The sequence below is a fragment of the Chrysochloris asiatica genome, unplaced genomic scaffold (assembly GCF_000296735.1).
Source record: "Chrysochloris asiatica unplaced genomic scaffold, ChrAsi1.0 scaffold00077, whole genome shotgun sequence".
NCBI lineage: Eukaryota > Metazoa > Chordata > Mammalia > Afrosoricida > Chrysochloridae > Chrysochloris > Chrysochloris asiatica.
This window is the reverse complement of record NW_006408595.1, coordinates 2,527,737-2,545,514: the sequence shown is the minus strand read 5'-3', so window position 1 is coordinate 2,545,514 and position 17,778 is coordinate 2,527,737. Positions and strand designations below refer to the sequence as shown.

General features: G+C 36.7%; 1 protein-coding gene across 2 annotated transcripts in view; it reads left to right on the top strand.

The window, feature by feature from the left end:
- Window positions 1–2,256: 2,256 nt before the first annotated feature.
- ABCD2 (ATP-binding cassette, sub-family D (ALD), member 2) overlaps window positions 2,257–17,778 on the top strand; it is a 74,032-nt gene continuing 58,510 nt past the window's right edge. The window contains exons 1-3 of one of the 2 annotated variants that reach the window (XM_006865297.1): window positions 2,257–3,640; window positions 5,529–5,709; window positions 13,049–13,164. In XM_006865297.1, the coding sequence (XP_006865359.1) occupies window positions 2,702–3,640; window positions 5,529–5,709; window positions 13,049–13,164 (1,236 nt within the window). In that variant the 5' untranslated portion in view covers window positions 2,257–2,701. Of the gene's footprint in view, window positions 3,641–5,528; window positions 5,710–13,042; window positions 13,165–17,778 lie in introns of both variants that reach the window. The other variant, XM_006865298.1, reaches the window with a different exon arrangement.

Sequence of the window (17,778 nt, the reverse complement as noted above, 5' to 3'; positions counted from 1 at the left end):
GCCTCACTTTCCTGAAAGATTTCAATTTTTATTCCATCAATTCCTGGTGCCTTGTTCTTTGCCACTTCTTTCTTTGGGAAGCTAGCAGTCAAAATTTAGAGTGCAGCTCTGGAGAAAGGCCTTTGTCTCCTTTCAGCATCTATAGGCCCAGCATTTCTTGGAGATCTTCATGTGTCTTGGCATCAATCTTCCTCTGGATCTAGGAGATTCAAAATACAGGGACCCAAAGTCCAAAGGATGCACTCCACTCCTGCTTCTTCTTAGTTAGTGGTATTAGGTCCCTGTTTTTCTGATCACATCTCTCTCCTTTTTTGTCTTATAAGATGAAAGGTGCTGCATGCCACACCCTTGGGAATATACATCGGGGAATATGCATCGCATCAGGGTCATGGTGGGTGGTGCTGTGGGTTAATGTGCTGGACTACAAAGTCAGTTTGAATTGCAAGATCAGTGGTTCAAGTTTACTAGCTACTCCTCAGAATCCCTAAACAGGGCCGCTATGGGTCGAAACTGACTCGATGCCAATAAACGGCAAGCACAACACCCCACCCTTAATTCTTTTTAAAATTTATCACATCAGATCACATCATGGGAGAATCATCACATAACTGATAAACCACTAAGAATCATGGTCTATTCAAGCTGACACATATTTTGGGGGTACACAATTCAATCCCTAGCAGTAAATGTTGTTCTTTATTTTTGGTAAACTCTGAATTATGCGTATCATCGAACACTGAAACAAATTTAATATTCTAGCACAAGGGTTGACAAGTTTTTTTTCTGTAAAGGGCCATATAGTAAATATTTTAGACTCTAGTGTAACCATTCAACTCTGTTGCTGTGGCTTAAAATCAGCCATAGGCAACAGGTAAATGAATGGGTGTTTCAATGAAACTTTATTTATGGACACTGTGATAAAACTTTAACAAAATTTTCACATGTCATGAAATATTATTTTGATATCTTTTCAGTTATTTTTTAAATGTAAATACCGTTCTTAGCTCACAGGCCACACAAAAGTACACAGAGGGCCAAATTTGGTCTATGGGTAGTTAATTGCCAATCTCTGTCATAGCCAGTTGTTGTTAAATGCCATTAAGTCATTTCTGGCTCATAACAACTCTGTGTGGCGTTTCTGAGGAGCAGCTGGTGAGTTTGAACTCACCAGCTAATCCAGGATCCAGGACTTGATAACAATGTCACACCTATGCATACTTTATCAGATGTCTGATTGACTAGAAGTGAGTGTGCTTGGTGTTGGAGAAAGGGAAGCAAAAATGTTTATCACATGCTCAAGAATATGCATGGGCACAGCCTTGCCTGAAAAAAATGTACTGTATATGTTTTACAAGATGCAGGATTCTGCTTGACTATTTGGCAGTTTAAGTCCTCTATTGGGATGGAAAGGACTTTTTAAATGCTCTTGGCTTTTCAAGTAACCAAAATGAAAATGTGAAGTAGCCAGCAAATGATCTCAAAGCCAGAACACAGCAAACAAAACAAAAAATTGAAAAAAAAAAAAAAAAAAGAGGAGCTCTTGTGAAATCAAATAAGGTCCTGGAGAAGCTATTTCTGTCCCCTGACTTCATTTGAGTTACCAAATAGTTAAATTTGTATTATAGTCACATATCTCTAAGCAAAAACTAAGTTAAGGGTATAAGAGGATGGGAAAAGCGAAACGCCACTTTCATTTATTTAATAGTCACCTTGTAAATAAATACCAGTGCATCAGATCTCAATTGCTAAAAATAGCAATTATGGAGCTGGAAGTTTTGATTATAAGGACAAGCAAACCTATGGGTGGGGTGGGAAAATGGAGGAGGGCTGGAGGGATAGCAAATAATTATTTTCTCTACTATTGAAGACCGTTCTCCTATTAATTTACAAGGCATTTCTTCTTCAATTACAATTTCTGTGATAGGTTCTGGGACCTTGTTTGAAATCACAGACAAAAGATGGGGGAAGGCAGGAAAGAGAGACTTGAGTATTTGATACTTTGTTTTCTTCAGTGCTCCTCCCACTTATCACTTTCCTCTCTGACCTATTTCACATTCTTCCCTTAGTCTCATATTCATTTTCTGTCGTTTCTGTAGTCCCTTCTTCAGTCCCCTTTTCATACTCCCCCATCTCAGTACAGCCCTTAGAAACCTCCTTTTCGGCTTGCTCATCCCTTATGGTATCTTCTCAAACCTTAGAGGAGTGATGTATAAGCTGAAACTTTGCAGAATTTAAGTGACTCTGAGCATGCTCAGAAGCTAGGACCAGTTTTGTTAGCCAGCAGCTGCCCTAGATCGACCTCTCCAAAAATAGCCATTTAACTCTGAACTCCTATTTAAGAATGTAACTCGTTTTTTTTTTTTTTGTTTTTTTTTTCTGTCTCTTTATTTTCAAGGTTTAAAGGGAAGCTGCGAGGATTCCAAGGTCCCACCGCCCTCACAGCCAATGAAGAGCCTGGGAGGGTGGAGCTTGGGGCTGCTTGGTGCAGCTCTTGCTTCTGAGGAAATCACCCCCAGTAAATGCAGTGGAGTCGGAGCTCTGCTGCATCTGTCACAGTAGAACAAAATAAAAAACAGAAGAGGAGAGACGCTGCAGACTATGGAACACTGTAGGACTTCCTGGAATATTTGCTGAGAATTCCCGAGGAGCATGATCTTTTAAAAACCAATTCTTTTTGAAACTGGTTTGGATAACTAGGAAAATGACACATATGCTAAATGCAGCAGCTGATCGAGTGAAATGGACCAGATCGAGTGCTGCTAAGAGGGCTGCCTGCCTAGTGGCTGCGGCATATGCTTTGAAAACCCTCTATCCCATCATTGGCAAGCGTTTAAAGCAATCGGGCCGAGGGAAGAAAAAAGAGGAAGCTTACCCGGCTGCAGAGAACAGAGAAATACTGCATTGCACCGAGACCACTTGTAAAACACCTTCGCCAGGAGTGAATGCAGATTTTTTCAAACAACTACTAGAACTTCGGAAAATTCTCTTTCCAAAACTTGTGACCGCTGAAACCGGGTGGCTCTGCCTCCACTCAGTTGCTCTCATCTCAAGAACCTTTCTGTCTATATATGTAGCTGGTCTGGATGGGAAAATTGTGAAAAGCATTGTGGAAAAGAAGCCTTGGACTTTCATTATCAAACTAATCAAGTGGCTCATGATTGCCATCCCTGCCACTTTTGTCAACAGTGCAATAAGGTACCTTGAGTGCAAACTGGCTTTGGCCTTCAGAACTCGCCTAGTAGATCATGCTTATGAAACCTATTTTACAAATCAGACTTATTATAAGGTTATCAATATGGATGGTAGACTGGCAAACCCTGATCAGTCTCTTACAGAGGATATTATGATGTTCTCCCAATCTGTGGCTCACTTGTATTCCAATCTGACCAAACCTATTTTAGATGTAATTCTGACCTCCTATACACTCATCCAAACTGCTACATCTAGAGGAGCAAGCCCAATAGGGCCCACCCTGTTAGCAGGGCTTGTGGTGTACACCACTGCTAAAGTCTTGAAAGCCTGCTCTCCCAAATTTGGTAAATTGGTGGCTGAAGAAGCTCACAGGAAAGGCTATTTGCGGTATGTGCACTCCAGAATTATAGCCAACGTGGAAGAAATTGCTTTTTACAGAGGACATAAGGTAAGATCGAAATTAAGGTAATGAGTGAAACATGAGACTGTTCAAGCTGCCACTGCAGTGCTAGGTACCATCTGCTATACTGTTGATGGACCCACTTCTTTTGTATTGTAGAGCCTTATGACATCTAAGCCTGTATTAAACTGGATGCTACATTACCCTTTTTAATCACAAGCTGTTAAAGAATTATCAAGTGCAAATTTTTCTAAAGTTTTATGACTGTAATAAGCAGCCTACTTAATCTCAGTTACCCAAATATGTTCAGAATTATTTCTAAAGCATTTTCTTAAAATGTAAATCCTAACCAGTAGGTAGTCCTAAAGCATTAGAAGAAAGTATATATTTAGAAACTAAGAGTAGCGCTTGTCCGTTAAGATGATATTCTTTCTGTTGTTGTTATTTCTTTGTTTGGAGTAAGGCTGTTTGGAGAGTTTTTGTTTTGTTTTTAAGGTTTTTATTGTGGATTGAGTGTTTGGAGAGAGTTTTTGCATATCTAGTCAATGATGGAGTGTCTTCAATGCTAGGAAGCTCTGGAGATTATCTCACAGAATAGCAGTTACATTGTCCTTCGTTCATGTTCAGCATCATATTTTGACACAAATACAAAGAGGCAGTGCAATGAAATTGTGTCTGATTTTGAGGGAAAAGTTCAGTTGGGAGAGTAGATGATGAGAAGGATAAAAGGAGTTCAAGAATGTTATTTTTCAAATCCTAAAATAGTTAATCCAATTATAAAAACTAGTTATAAAGGCAACTTCAGAATATTAAATATGACAAGGATTTTTGAGATGATGCATCTGAAATATTAATACAAATGAATTAGCCAATAAAATGTTGAGGTACTGTATTCTAAAATTAAAGATAGTCTTTTGATCACCAAAGAGAATTATTTAATTTTGAAGCATCGGTGATTATCAGAGGTTTTTTTTATAGCAGTTACCAACCTGAAGAAGGAAAATCTGAACACATTTAGAAATTCTACTTTAAAAGTGACATCAGATGTTATATTAATCATATTGATGTGTCATTCTTGAATCTTTGTACTCAGTAAGGCAAATTATAGCATACTGTAGGCTCCATATGGAGTCCTGTTGTGGCACTGTGGGTTAATGCACCAGACTGCAAAGTCGCTTGAACTGTTAGGTCCGTGGTTCAAACTCACCAGCTGCTCCTCGGAAACCCTATACAGGGTTGCTATGGGTCGGAACCAGCTCAACAGCACTTAACAACAACAACAACAAGCTCCTTATGTAAAACCAAAAATTCAGTATACATTGAGTCATTGGAAAAGTGACATCTAATTACATATAGAAGAGGGCTATGGAAAGTTCATGAAAAAAATGGAATTAAAAGATAATGGAATTTTTCTATAAGCTTTTTGAAGCCACCTCATATATATGTCATGAGTTTATTTTCAGATATTTTTACTGTATGACTTAATTTTAGTGGCGCTGTGGACTATGCACTGGACTGCAAAGTAGGTTGGAATTGCAATGTCAATGGCTCAAGTTCACCAGCTGCTCCTCAGAAACCCTGTACAGGGTTTGCTATGGGTCAGAGTTAACTAGACAGCACTTAACAAAAACAACGGCATTATTCATATAATCTTGAAATCAATTATGAAGCACTTATAGGTATTTTAGATTTAATGAGTGGAAAATATATTTAATGAGTGACAAAAGTTGTTTTTAATAACACAAGTGTGATGAAAACTAAATGATAATGTCTAATTCTGATATTAATCCATGTTTATTAATTATTGGAGCCATAGATGATATTATACATACTAAGTAAACTAAAATAACATGTACATATCTTTAAAGAAAGTCCTCAAATGCCTAATATTTATAGCTCATGCTGTATTCATTCTTATGTTCTTTTTCCTCTGTAGGTAGAAATGAAGCAACTCCAGAAAAGTTACAAAGCTTTAGCAGATCAGATAAACCTCATTTTATCCAAGCGTTTGTGGTACATCATGATAGAGCAGTTTTTGATGAAGTATGTTTGGAGCAGCAGTGGATTAATTATGGTGGCTGTACCGATTATCACTGCAACTGGCTTTGCAGATGGTGGTAAGAACATTTATGCTCAATCTCAAAAAAGTGTTTAAGATTATTTCTCTTGAAGATGTTCTTGCTAGTTTTGTTTAAGTGAAACTGTGTACATAGCCATTCATCTATAGTTCTTAATGGTCAGAAACAATGGCAAACTTTGCAAAGTCCAGTTAGTAAGACCAGCAATGTGAAGGAAGGAGACAAGTAGCTCAGAAGACCTTTCCAGTTCTAAGATAATTCAGAGATCCCTGATGCAATATTTCTGGGTGTTCACCTTGAGCAATTTTAATTATATCACTTATATAAAATGATTCTTTAGTTTATATTTAAATTCAAACCAGATGAAAACTTAAGAAGGAAGATAAAACAATCTCTTCCTATGCATTGTAAATAACTAAACAATTCAGTTCTGCATATCACAAGCATTTAGTCTATAAATATTTTATAACTGAATTTGCCCTAGCGTATGAATTGAAGGGGGATCACAGTGGCTCCATATGATAAGTAGTGGGTTGAGAACCACAAGGTCCGTGGTTGGAGCCTGCCAGCCACTCTGTGGGAGAAAGATGAGTCTTTCTGTTCCCTCGAATATTTATAGCCTCGGAAATCCAATACAGGGTCACTATGAGTCGAAACTGACTCCATAGCACTTAAAAACAACATCCACAGTGAATTCAAAGTTGGTTGATGGCATTAGGCAAGAAAGAATATTGTTGCAAGGAGTACTCAGTACTATAGAGCAAGGTCTTCTTTACAGATAGGAAATACAGGTAATACTTCATTAATAGGTAATATAGATAACTGCCTTTAGAGTATGATTTGGTGGTGAAAGGAATTGACAAATTGCAGGCATTTAATTGTATCATATTATTGCCTCAATAGTTTTTACCGAAATGTTTCATTCATTGAAATAACTAAGAAAAATAAGGATAAAAGGACAATGGTAAAAAATTGTTTAACACTTAAGATGAGAGTATAGGATCTAAATTAACAGGGACAGCAAGGAATTAATTAACTGAAGAAGAAGCATTTTCATCTTTTCCACAAAATAAAACTACTCTTTCTACTAGGTCATGTCAAACAGTTATTCAAACAAATAATTATTTGTTTGATGTGATACAGTAAAAGTTATAATACGCTTTTATATTTTGAAATAGTACTGATTTAATTGGTTCTTACAAAAACACTTGTCAAATTTTAGTCATTCTTAAACTGAAAAATTATTAATATTAGTAAATTAATATTTATTAGGCTTTCTTTATAGTAAATACTATATAACTCAACTGTTAAATAGAAAGTATATTAAAACCCTAGGAAAATCTAATCAATCTACTTTATATTTAAAATTTTACTCTTAATAAGTATTATTCAAAATTTATATTGCAAAAGTATGTTTTTAATTTAGTGTTTTTGTAAATTTTTTGTAACTTTAGCCTTAATCTTTTCAAAGTGAAATGAAATGAATTACTTTTTCAAAAGTGTTAGAGACAAAAGGGAACTTAAATCCTATGGATTTAAGGTTAGTTTTGCTAAGAAATTTAGCAAAATTATATCTCTCTAAGCATATGGGTGGTTTAAAGTTTTCATATATAATGAGACAAGCCAAATGACAAGATTGGTGTCGTTTTTTAGTCAGTGCTTATAAGCACTAGTCTTATTAGAATACCCCGGAGTATTCAACATAGAACAGAGAAAATGCAGCTATTAATGGTGACAAATTAACTCCACAGAGACCAGTAAGAAGTAAACAATGTATGCAAAGAACCTAACAAACTTACTTTTGTAGATGATGCAATAAGATATACAAAAATAAATCTTACAAATTCTGAAAAATACTATGCGGTAGTGGTGTGCTATGGAATCGGTTCCAACTCATAGCAACTATGAGTCAGATTCAACTTGACTACATTTAAAACAACATTGTGTTTTGAGGAGTCCTGGTGTAGTGCTATAGGATAAGTATTGGACTGCTAATCATAAGACCATGAGATCATGATGAATCAGAACTGACTCTATGGTACTTAACAACAACAACAGTGTGCTTTGGCACCAAACCAAACCAAATCCACTGCCACCTAGTAGATTCCGACTCACAGTGACCCCGTATATGGTTTCTGAGACTCTAAATCGTTACAGAAGCAGATCGCCTCAACTTTCTCCCACCGAGCTGCTTGTGGGTTTTAACTACCAACCTTGTGGTTAACAGTCCAATGTTTATCCTATAGTACCTTGGCAAATAACTCAGGTAGAACTCAGGTAGAAGCAATGGTTAAAATTTGTTGTATTCTTACCATGTGAGCTATGAAGTCAGAGTGCCTAGATTCAATTGTTAGTTCTTCTGAATACTAACTTGTCACCTTGGACAAATGATTTTCTCTGTGTCTCTTTTCCTCATTTCCCAGATGGAGGGAATTATATCAAGATTGTTACAGTTAAAGATTACATATGTGAAGACTTTATAACTGTGTTTGGTTTATAGGAAATCCTCGATGGTTGCAGACATGATTATTACCGTTCTTGTTGTGAAAGGAACATAAAGATTAGGAAGATAGAGGTGAAAATGTAGATAGGAGGAAGAGACTATAATTTCTTATTTACAGGGGGACAAAGGGTAAAAGAGAAATACTCATATAGTTACTATTTATTATACCACTACTTACAACTTCAAGTAAAGTCTCATGTAAGAACAGAACTATGTTGATGTTCAAACTCACCTTACAAAATTGCATATGGAATCATGTCATTTTCACATCAGAAGATGAACTTCAAATCATCTAGTATTCTAGAGGCCCAAACCCAAACCAAGCTCACTGCCATCGAGTTGATTCAGATTTAGAGTAATCAAGTTGGACTGGTGTTCTTGGATCAGCACTGGACTGTGGAACCGCAAGGTCAGTAGTTTACAACCACCAACTGTTCCTCAGAGATCCTATACAGGGTTGCTATGAGTCAGAACTGACTCAGCAACACTTAACAACAACAACTACATTGAACTGGCTAGAATGATCTCATAGGGTTTCCAAGGTTGTAAGTCTATGTTGGAGTAGATCATCATATTTCTTTCCTAGAGAGCAGCTGATAGATTTGAACCATCAACTTTTTGGTGTGGCATTGAAGGATAAGCACTGAACTATTAACCGCAAGGTCGGCAGTTCAAACCCACCAGCTTCTCCTCAGAAACGCTATACAGAGTAGCCATGTGTGTTAGAACTGACTTGATGACACTTAACAACAACAATCATAAGGGCTCTTCTTAGAGGACTAGGCAGATCAAGTGTTGTCTAAGGTCACAGTTGAGTAGTGGAAGCACTAAGAATTGAAAATATATTATCTAACTTTTAGTGCAGTGGGTTGGTTTGTTTGGTTGTTTTTTTGCCTTCTGCACCATTGTTGTTAGGTGCCATCGAGTCTGCCTCCATATTAGTTATATTGGAACTGATTCTATAAGGAACTTAAGTTAGCTTGAGACCGGGTAATCACTGGGACCAAATGACTGAAAAAGAGGTATTGAAATAGTTAATACATATTGCTTCTATTATATTATTTTGAAAAACTATTCCTTTTTTTTTTTTCTTTGTATTAAAAGAAAGATTAAAATTATATGAAGAAAATAATCACCTGGTAACTTTAATCTCAGTTTTTAGCATTAGCAAGACATCTTTCTTCTCTGTACATTAGAAGTGGTTCTGACAAGGCCAGGCAAAGCTATTTATAGGTCTCTCCTGCCATATCTATCTCAGTCATCTGTTGTTAATTGCCATAGAGTCAATTCCAATTCATGGTGACCCATGTGGTGCATGGACCTTTCTTCATAGGATTTTCAAGGCACTGCACAAGTGAAAATCTGTTCCAACATAGATTTACAGTCTTGGAAACCTTTCAGAAACAAACAGCTCACCGAGATCACCAGGCCTGTGTTCCAAGGCAATTCTGGGTGGGTTCAAACCACCAACTTTTGTTCAAGTAATCTAGAATTTAAGCATTTATGCCACTCAAGAATGCCACATGTTGATGTTGTTGTTAGGTGTCATCAAGTCGATTCTGACTCATAATGACCCAGAATAGGGTTTTCAAGGAGTAGCTGATGAGTTTGAACTTAGCAAGCAGGAAACACAGCATCTAAGCTACTGACACTGCCAGTAGTGTCTATATTGGTGATCTGTGATTGAGGAGTAGAGTATCAGAAGTAGCAACTCAGAAATGTTGTTAGTGGAATGGAACAAAACTCTGTCTACACCTTAGTACACTGTACCTCCACTGAGATTTTATCCATGTTGTTGTTGTTGTGCCGTTGACTCAGTTCCGACCCATAGTGACCCTGTATAGGGTATCCGAGGAGCAGCTGGTGAGCTTGAACTGCCGACCTTGCAGTTCAGATGGCTTTGCAGTCTGGCTCATTAACCCACAGCGCCACACCAGGACTTAGCTGTAATTAGCTATGCATATAAATAGCTGTACTTTTAAAAGTCAAGCATATGTGCCAACAAAGATGCAATCAAAAGTGTACCGCTCAATGAATTATTACAAAGTGAACAAACACATCCATAAAATCACCATTTGTAAGAAATAGAAACTTATCATCATCCCAGAAGTCCCCATGCTCTGCCTCAGCCTTATCTCCTTCCTTCACACTATGTTGTTGTTATTGTTAAGTGCCGTAGAGTCAGTTCCGACCAATAGTGACCTATATAGGATTTCCAAGGAGTGGCTGGTAGTGACCCTGTATAGGATTCCCAAGGAGTGGCTGGTAGTGACCCTGTATAGGATTCCCAAGGAGTGGCTGGTGAACTTGAACCACCGACCTTACAGTTCAAACTGACTTTGCAGTCCAGCGCATTAACCCACAGCGCCGCTCCAGGACTCCCCTCCACACTATAGGTACTCATGATACTGACCCTCTCACCTTCAATTTGTAGTTTCTGGTTTTGTAACTTTGTTGTATAAGTGGTATTATTCCATATGTACACTTTTGTAGAACTCCCTGGGTGGTTTAAACAGTAAACATATTCAGTTACTAACCAAAAGGTTGGGGATTCAAGTCTACCCAGAAATACCTCAGAGGAAAAGCCTGATCACCTACTTCAGGAAAGTCAGCCATTGGAAAAAACCCTATGATGCAAAGTTCAACTCTGATACACATGGGGTTGTCATCAGTCAGAGTTGAATCTAATCAAATGGACAGTGGCTTGTCTCGTATACTCTTTTGTGACTGGTCTCTTCCAATCAGCATTATTGCATATTGTTGAGTGTATTTCTAATTCATGTATTGCTATTATATATGACTATATCAGTTGATTGAATTTATCCATTTTGTTATTGATAAACATTGGTTTGTATCCAGTATGTTGGATATAGGAATAGTGCTGTTAAAACATTTTCTGTGCATATCTCTTGGTATCTAGATGCATTTCTGTTCATACTTACTTTGGAGTAGGACTGCTAGTTCACAAGATATTCAGATGTTCAGCTTTCATACATTTAGTAGAAACAGTTTTTCAAAGAAATTCTACCACTTTATATTACCCCAAGCAGTGTATGAAAGTTCTAATTGTTCCATGTTCTTGTCAATTATTAAATTTTGTCAGTCTTTTTCATTGTAGCCATTATCATAAGTGTATAATTGTACTTCATTGTGGTTTTAATTTACATTTATCTGATAACTAATGAAATTAAATATCTTTTCTTATTGGCCATTTGAATATCCTTTCTTATGAAGTATCTTTGAATCTTTTGCTCTTCTATACACTGGATCATCTTTTTATTCTTACTGATTTGTAAGAGTTCTTATATATTCTAGATATGGGTTTTTAATCAGCTCTGGGCCTCAATTTCCTATGAGTCGGAACCAACTTGACTGCACTTAACAACAACAACAAAATATACATATATTACATCTGTGTCTTGCCTTATCACACTTATTAACTTCCTTGTCTAAAGGAAGTTAATAAATTTAATATATTCTGATTTATCACTCTAACTTTTGGTTAAGTGATTTTATGTCCTGTTTGAGAAAATTTCTTATCTTAGATCTACTTAGAACTAATCTTTATAGTTGGTGTGAGGTAAATAAGGTCAAACATTTTGCTGAGAATTCAAGAAGACAAAAATATATAAACATTTAAAATAACCTTAGGTTATAATTCCAAAGGAAAAAAATACAAAGAAATAATCTTGTTAAATAGATTCTTACCTTTTCAGTGAAATAGTAACAGATACGACTATATTTAAATATATACTTATTACTATCAGACCTACAAGTAGCTGTAAAATGAGTAGCTATAATGTTAAGGATTAAATCCTTAAATGAGTAACTTTTGACAAGATATTATTTTAAACATTTGATGAAAAAATTAAAATTTAATGACCTAGGATACAAGGTCAATGAGTATTTTAGGTCATAGATTTATATCTTTGACACTAAGGAATCTGGCCTTGTCGTGGAGGTCAGGCAGTTGGCTGTGGTGTGCATGGCAAAATAGTACTGGCACTGCTCTCCCAGTACCTGCCAAAGAACAACCAGTAGAATAAAAGTCAATGAATTCTGTGGGGAGCTCTTTATTATTTTATTGCTAAAAACATGACAAAAATCCAGTAGACCTTAATATGCCACAGTAACATGTAAATTACCATGCCATATTAAAAATTAGTCCATCTGTACTAATGTTTTCCTTTTAAGAGAAGCTGTCAATGAAAACAACTTTCCAAATTCTCTTTAACCCCAAATTATAAAATCTGGTAATTACTTTGGTTGTTAGCCATATTCTTTATAAGCCCAAACTACTTGTATTTGTAGTCAGTTTGAACTGCAGAGTCGGTGGTTCAAGCTCACTAGCTGCTCCATAGAAACCCTCTTCAGGCTTGCTATGGGTTGGAACCAACTTGATGGCACTTAACAGCAACAGAAACAACTGATTGCAATTCATTATTTTGGTAGCATGCTGAGAATTCCTCAGTACTGTGTGTGTGTGTGTGTGTGTGTGTGTGTGTGGCTGAGCAATGGGCTAAATAAAATATAGGTGTTGGACTCACACCAGAAATGTTTGCTTATTCTTGATTTACAGTGTTTTATTGCCCAGATCAGCTATAAAAAGGGCAAGAATTTGGATATGGAAAGGGTTGCAAGAATAGAAAATGAAAATAGTCTCAGTTCCTAGAGATGTAATTATTCTTACTGTTCTAGAAAATTAGTAAAACAAAAGGAAGCTTTAAGCAAAATCTGTAGCGTAACATTTTTAGGAAGTTGCTGATACCAATTAAAAGTTTGTATGTGATTGTTTTAGCTACAATTTAGTTTGTGTAAAATATTTTGTTTATTTGAAAGAAAACTCAATTTTTTATAATTTGATTTTAGATTTAGAAGATGGCCAGAAACAAGCAATGGTTAGTGAACGAACAGAAGCCTTCACCACTGCTCGAAATTTATTGGCCTCTGGAGCTGACGCTATTGAAAGAATTATGTCTTCATACAAAGAGGTATTTGCATTTCTTGTCAATTTGATTAAATAAGATATGCACTGTAGTATAAGCACAAGGTCAGTGATTCAAACCCACCAGTCCCTCCTTGGAAATCCTATACGGTTGGAACTGACTTGATGGGACTTAACAAACAGCAACATATGACAATCAAGCGCAATGTAAATTACCAGGCATACTTAGTCATTTTGGAGCTATATATACCTTTTCACTACCAAATATTGCAAAGAACATATTTAACATTCAGGGCAGTAACTCCTCAATATTTTGCTGCTTCTTGTTAAATGCTGTCGAGTGTGAATCCAGCTCATGGCGATCCTGTATGGAATTTCCCAGGCTTTAAAAAATTCTTTGCGGGAGCAGAAATTTTCTCTACTGGAGCAAGTGAATGGGCTAGAACCTCTGACCTTGTGGTTCATAGTTCTGTGTTTACCCTACAGACACTTCCCATATTGTACTTCCCCTGTTGCTGTTGTTGTTATTGCTATGAGACTTAGAGCCAGTTCAAATTCATAGCGACCCTATGTAGGGTTCCTGAGGAGGCTAGTGAGTTTGAACTGCCAACATTGTAGTTCAAATCGACCTTGCAGTCTGGTGCTTATCCTATAGTGACACTTGTTGTTGTTGTTAAGTGTTGTCAAATTAGTTCCCACTCATGGTGTCTCTGTATTCCAATGAGTGGTGGGTGGGTTTGAACTGCCAGTCTTGCAGTTCAAACGGACCTTGTAGTCCAGTGCTTATCCTATAGTACCACACCAGGACTCCTACCCTTAATTAATTAATTATTTGTTTATTTATTTATTTATTTCCAATCCAAGCTTTATTAGCAGAAAGCCAGTCTATAGCACTGAGAGAATAATTTTTCAAGACTAGCCTGTCTTTCATAAAGAGCAGGCACATTCTATAGGGTAAGTAGTTACATTTCGATGTACACGTCATCTATGTCATCAATTTTAACATCAAGATAGCTTTCTTTGGAAAAAGAAACAATGAATCAACAAACTTCCTCAAACATTCTACCTTTAGGGTCTCAGCAGCTTAATTCCTGAGATAACTATTTGGGTGGGTTTAAGCAGATCCTATTCTCTTTGTCCTGGTAGGGTAGTGGTTACGAATAGGGCTGTGAACCTCACTGTCAGCAGTTCGAAACTACCAGCTGTTCTGCGGGAGAAAGATGAGGCTTTCTGCTTACATAAAGATTTCCAGCCTCGGAAACCCTGTACAGGGTCGCTATGAGTCGGAACCGACTCCACGGCACATAACAACAATATTTGAGATTTAATCACTTAACTAACTCCATTTTGTATAGGTCAGTAGATCCATGCTATTATTCCCCACTCTAACATTTAGATTTCATTTCTAAGAAATTTGCTTCAAATGAAAATAGTTACTGTGATCTCTGGCATTATTTCTTGTATTGAAAGAACTAAGCTTAGGTCATGAAACAAAACAAATTTTGCAAAGGGTGATACACCAAGGTGAGCATTGAATACAGCAACATATGAAAATTCCTGTGACAATACAAACCCTGTCCCTCACTGTTAGCATGGATTAGGTTAGGTAACTAAGACAACTGACTTTCATTATCTGCTCTAAAGATGTCCTTACACTTAGGGCAGTGATTATCTTGGAGGTGGCATTAAGGGTCTTTGACATTGTACAGGCAAGTCTGTTGATTTTCACATTTAGGGTCAAGAATTTATCAAGCATTGCAAAAAGGGATAGGGTCAAATGCTCAGCTGGACTGAACAGATGTAGATCGATACAGAAGTCAAGTAGGGAGCACTAGCTCCCAGGCGACTTGGTGATGAGACCTATCAGTCAGATCCTGTCTCTAGGGTAGGAAGGTGATGACTCTTCGAAAAGTACAGGTCTCCCCCACTTCTCCAAGTAGAGTTAGCAGAGATGTAAGAGAAGCCCTTAGTTGCACAGAGGAGGAACCATCTTGCTGGTAATTTTGCTGTGTGTTCATTAGACTGGCAGGACCAGATTCTCGCTATAATTCAGAGCTGAATTGGTTCCATTCACATGTGGAGGGGACTTACACTTAGAGGGGTGGATATCCCAGCTTGTTATGTGGGAAACCAAAACTCTGTTTTTCAAACCTACCCTTTTATTTTTATGCTATCTGTTGTTATTTTTTTTGTTTTTGGTCTATAGTATGACATATTTGTGTTTAACTTAAGAAAATAAACGTCTCTTAGTTGTGGACTCTGGTGCCAAAGTGCCAAGATTTACATTCCTGTCCCTGTATTTACAAATTATATGTCCACAATCCAGTTGTTAACCTATCTGTATTTATGTTTCATTATCTGTAAAGTGAGGGTATTTATAGCAATGATTTTGCAAACCTTTGGAAAGTAAATGCTTGTAGAATACTTAAAACATACACAATAAATGTTCACTGGTGTGGTGCTGTAGGCTAATGTACTGAACTGCAAGGTTGGTTAAAACCACAAGGTCTGTGGTTCAGGCTCATCAGCTGCTTCTCAGAAAGTGTGCACAGGGTCGTGTGGGTTGGAACCAGCTCGACAGCACTTAATAACAGCAACAATAATATTATTAGTAAGGAGCACTGGTGGTTCAGTGGTTCAGCACAGGATGGCAATGGACTGGATTATTATTAGCAATATACTGTGCAAACTTGTATTCATCTTCATGACAATTCAAACCTCAGTTACCACCAACAAAATCTTGCTATTTCACCCTCTTCTCACTTTTCCCTGCAGAGTCTGGGTTCCCTTTCCCTGTGTTCCCAGTACATCTAGTGTTTTAACTACAACAACAACAAAAAAATCCAAACTCACAGCCGTTGAGTCAATTCCAACTCATGGCAACTGTATAGGGTAGAATTGTACTGTCCCATTGGACTTCCAAGGCTGTAAATCTTCATGGAAGCAGACAGCCACATCATTCTCCCTCAGAGTCTCTGGTGGACTAAAACTGTCGACCTTTTGGTTGGCAGGCAAGCACTTCAACCACCAGTGTTTTACTACATTATCATTCTTTATCTTATTACATTTTCATTATCTTTACTACATTATCATTCTTTATCATACTACATTATCTTCCTTTCTGGTGTTTTACTACATTATCATTCTCTATCCTTACTGAGCTCTTGAAAATAGACTATCTTACTCATTTTTATATTCACAAAATATATTTTAATGCTTGGAATATAGTACTTGGTCAATAAGCATTTGTTGAAAGAATTATGTTAATTGCTGCATGGTGGTGGTGGTGGTTGTATGCTGTGGATTCAGTTCCGACTCATAGCAACCCTGTATAGGGTTTCCAAGGAGCAGCTGGTGAATTTAAACTGCTGACCTTGCAGTACAAAACAATCTTGTGGTCCAGTGCTTATCCAACAGACCATACCAGGACTCCATTGGATTTACATACAATCTATATTTTATTAATCTTTAGCTATATTCTCTTCTCCTTGGGAATTCAAGAGGTTCTTCGTTTTAAAAGAAACTTTCATTTTAGAAATTAGTCCTTAAATAATAATAACATAAAGAAATGAAATAGTGTAATTACAGACTTCTCATTCAGTTGAGACGTATCATAGAAGGCTTTAAAGAAATAATAATTACTCATTTACAGCTTATTTTTTCATGTGTGCACACAAAAGCAATACACAAATGTCAGCACTGCTGCATTTGACAGTTTATTCATTATTTAAGAGATATTTATTAGTAACGTTCCTGCTTATTGGTACCAGTTTCCTAGTGAACATTTCTCTAAGGGAATGGCCTTTGTGCTTTGCTTTTCACACAGAAAGCTGGTATTGATAGACAAGGTACCTTTTACAGTCCCCTGATAGCAAGATGCTTTCTTTAATAGAAAAACTGTAGGAGACTCAAACCCAAAAAGGACACCCTTTTCTTGAGCCTTATGAACTAACATAGAACTTTATAGCATCTTATCTTATAATACCATCTAAAAAAATCATAGATTAATCTTGTTGTTGTGCAAATAAATCAAGTTTGTCTTGAAAAGAAATGAGATTGTGGGACTTGAAAAAACCTCCAAAGCTTTTCACTGAGCTTCCTCTCAAGATAGTATCCTCTAACCAAGGGTGTTTTCTCTGGCCAACTAGAAATTTTCGCAATCTATTTGGCCCAGAACACATATTTCATAATAAGGAAAAAAATGTATCTTTACAACATAGAAAAAAAGTTGCAAGTGATTAAAGTTTTCTTGTTGTTGTTGTTGTTGAATGAACTTTAATTTTCAAATATTCTTAATTGTCTGGTAATAAAATTTCTTGTGTAAATAGGACAACATCAGAAATTTAACTAAAAGATCCTTAAGTCTCACTAGTATTCTGATATCTTTACATAACAGTTTGAATTCTGACTTGAGTAATTTTTAAAAAATAATTCTAATCAAACCTACATTGACATTCCCCCCCTCCTTTTTTTTTTTAAAGGTTTTTATTGTGGATTGAGTGAAAGTTTACAAGGCATATCATCAGTTTCACAAATTCATATACCTGTTTCATTACATTGATTATAATCCCCTCCATATACCATCAGTTAACAGTATTTCTCTCTATCCACTTTAGCTTTTTAAAAAACATACACACACACACACACACACACACACACA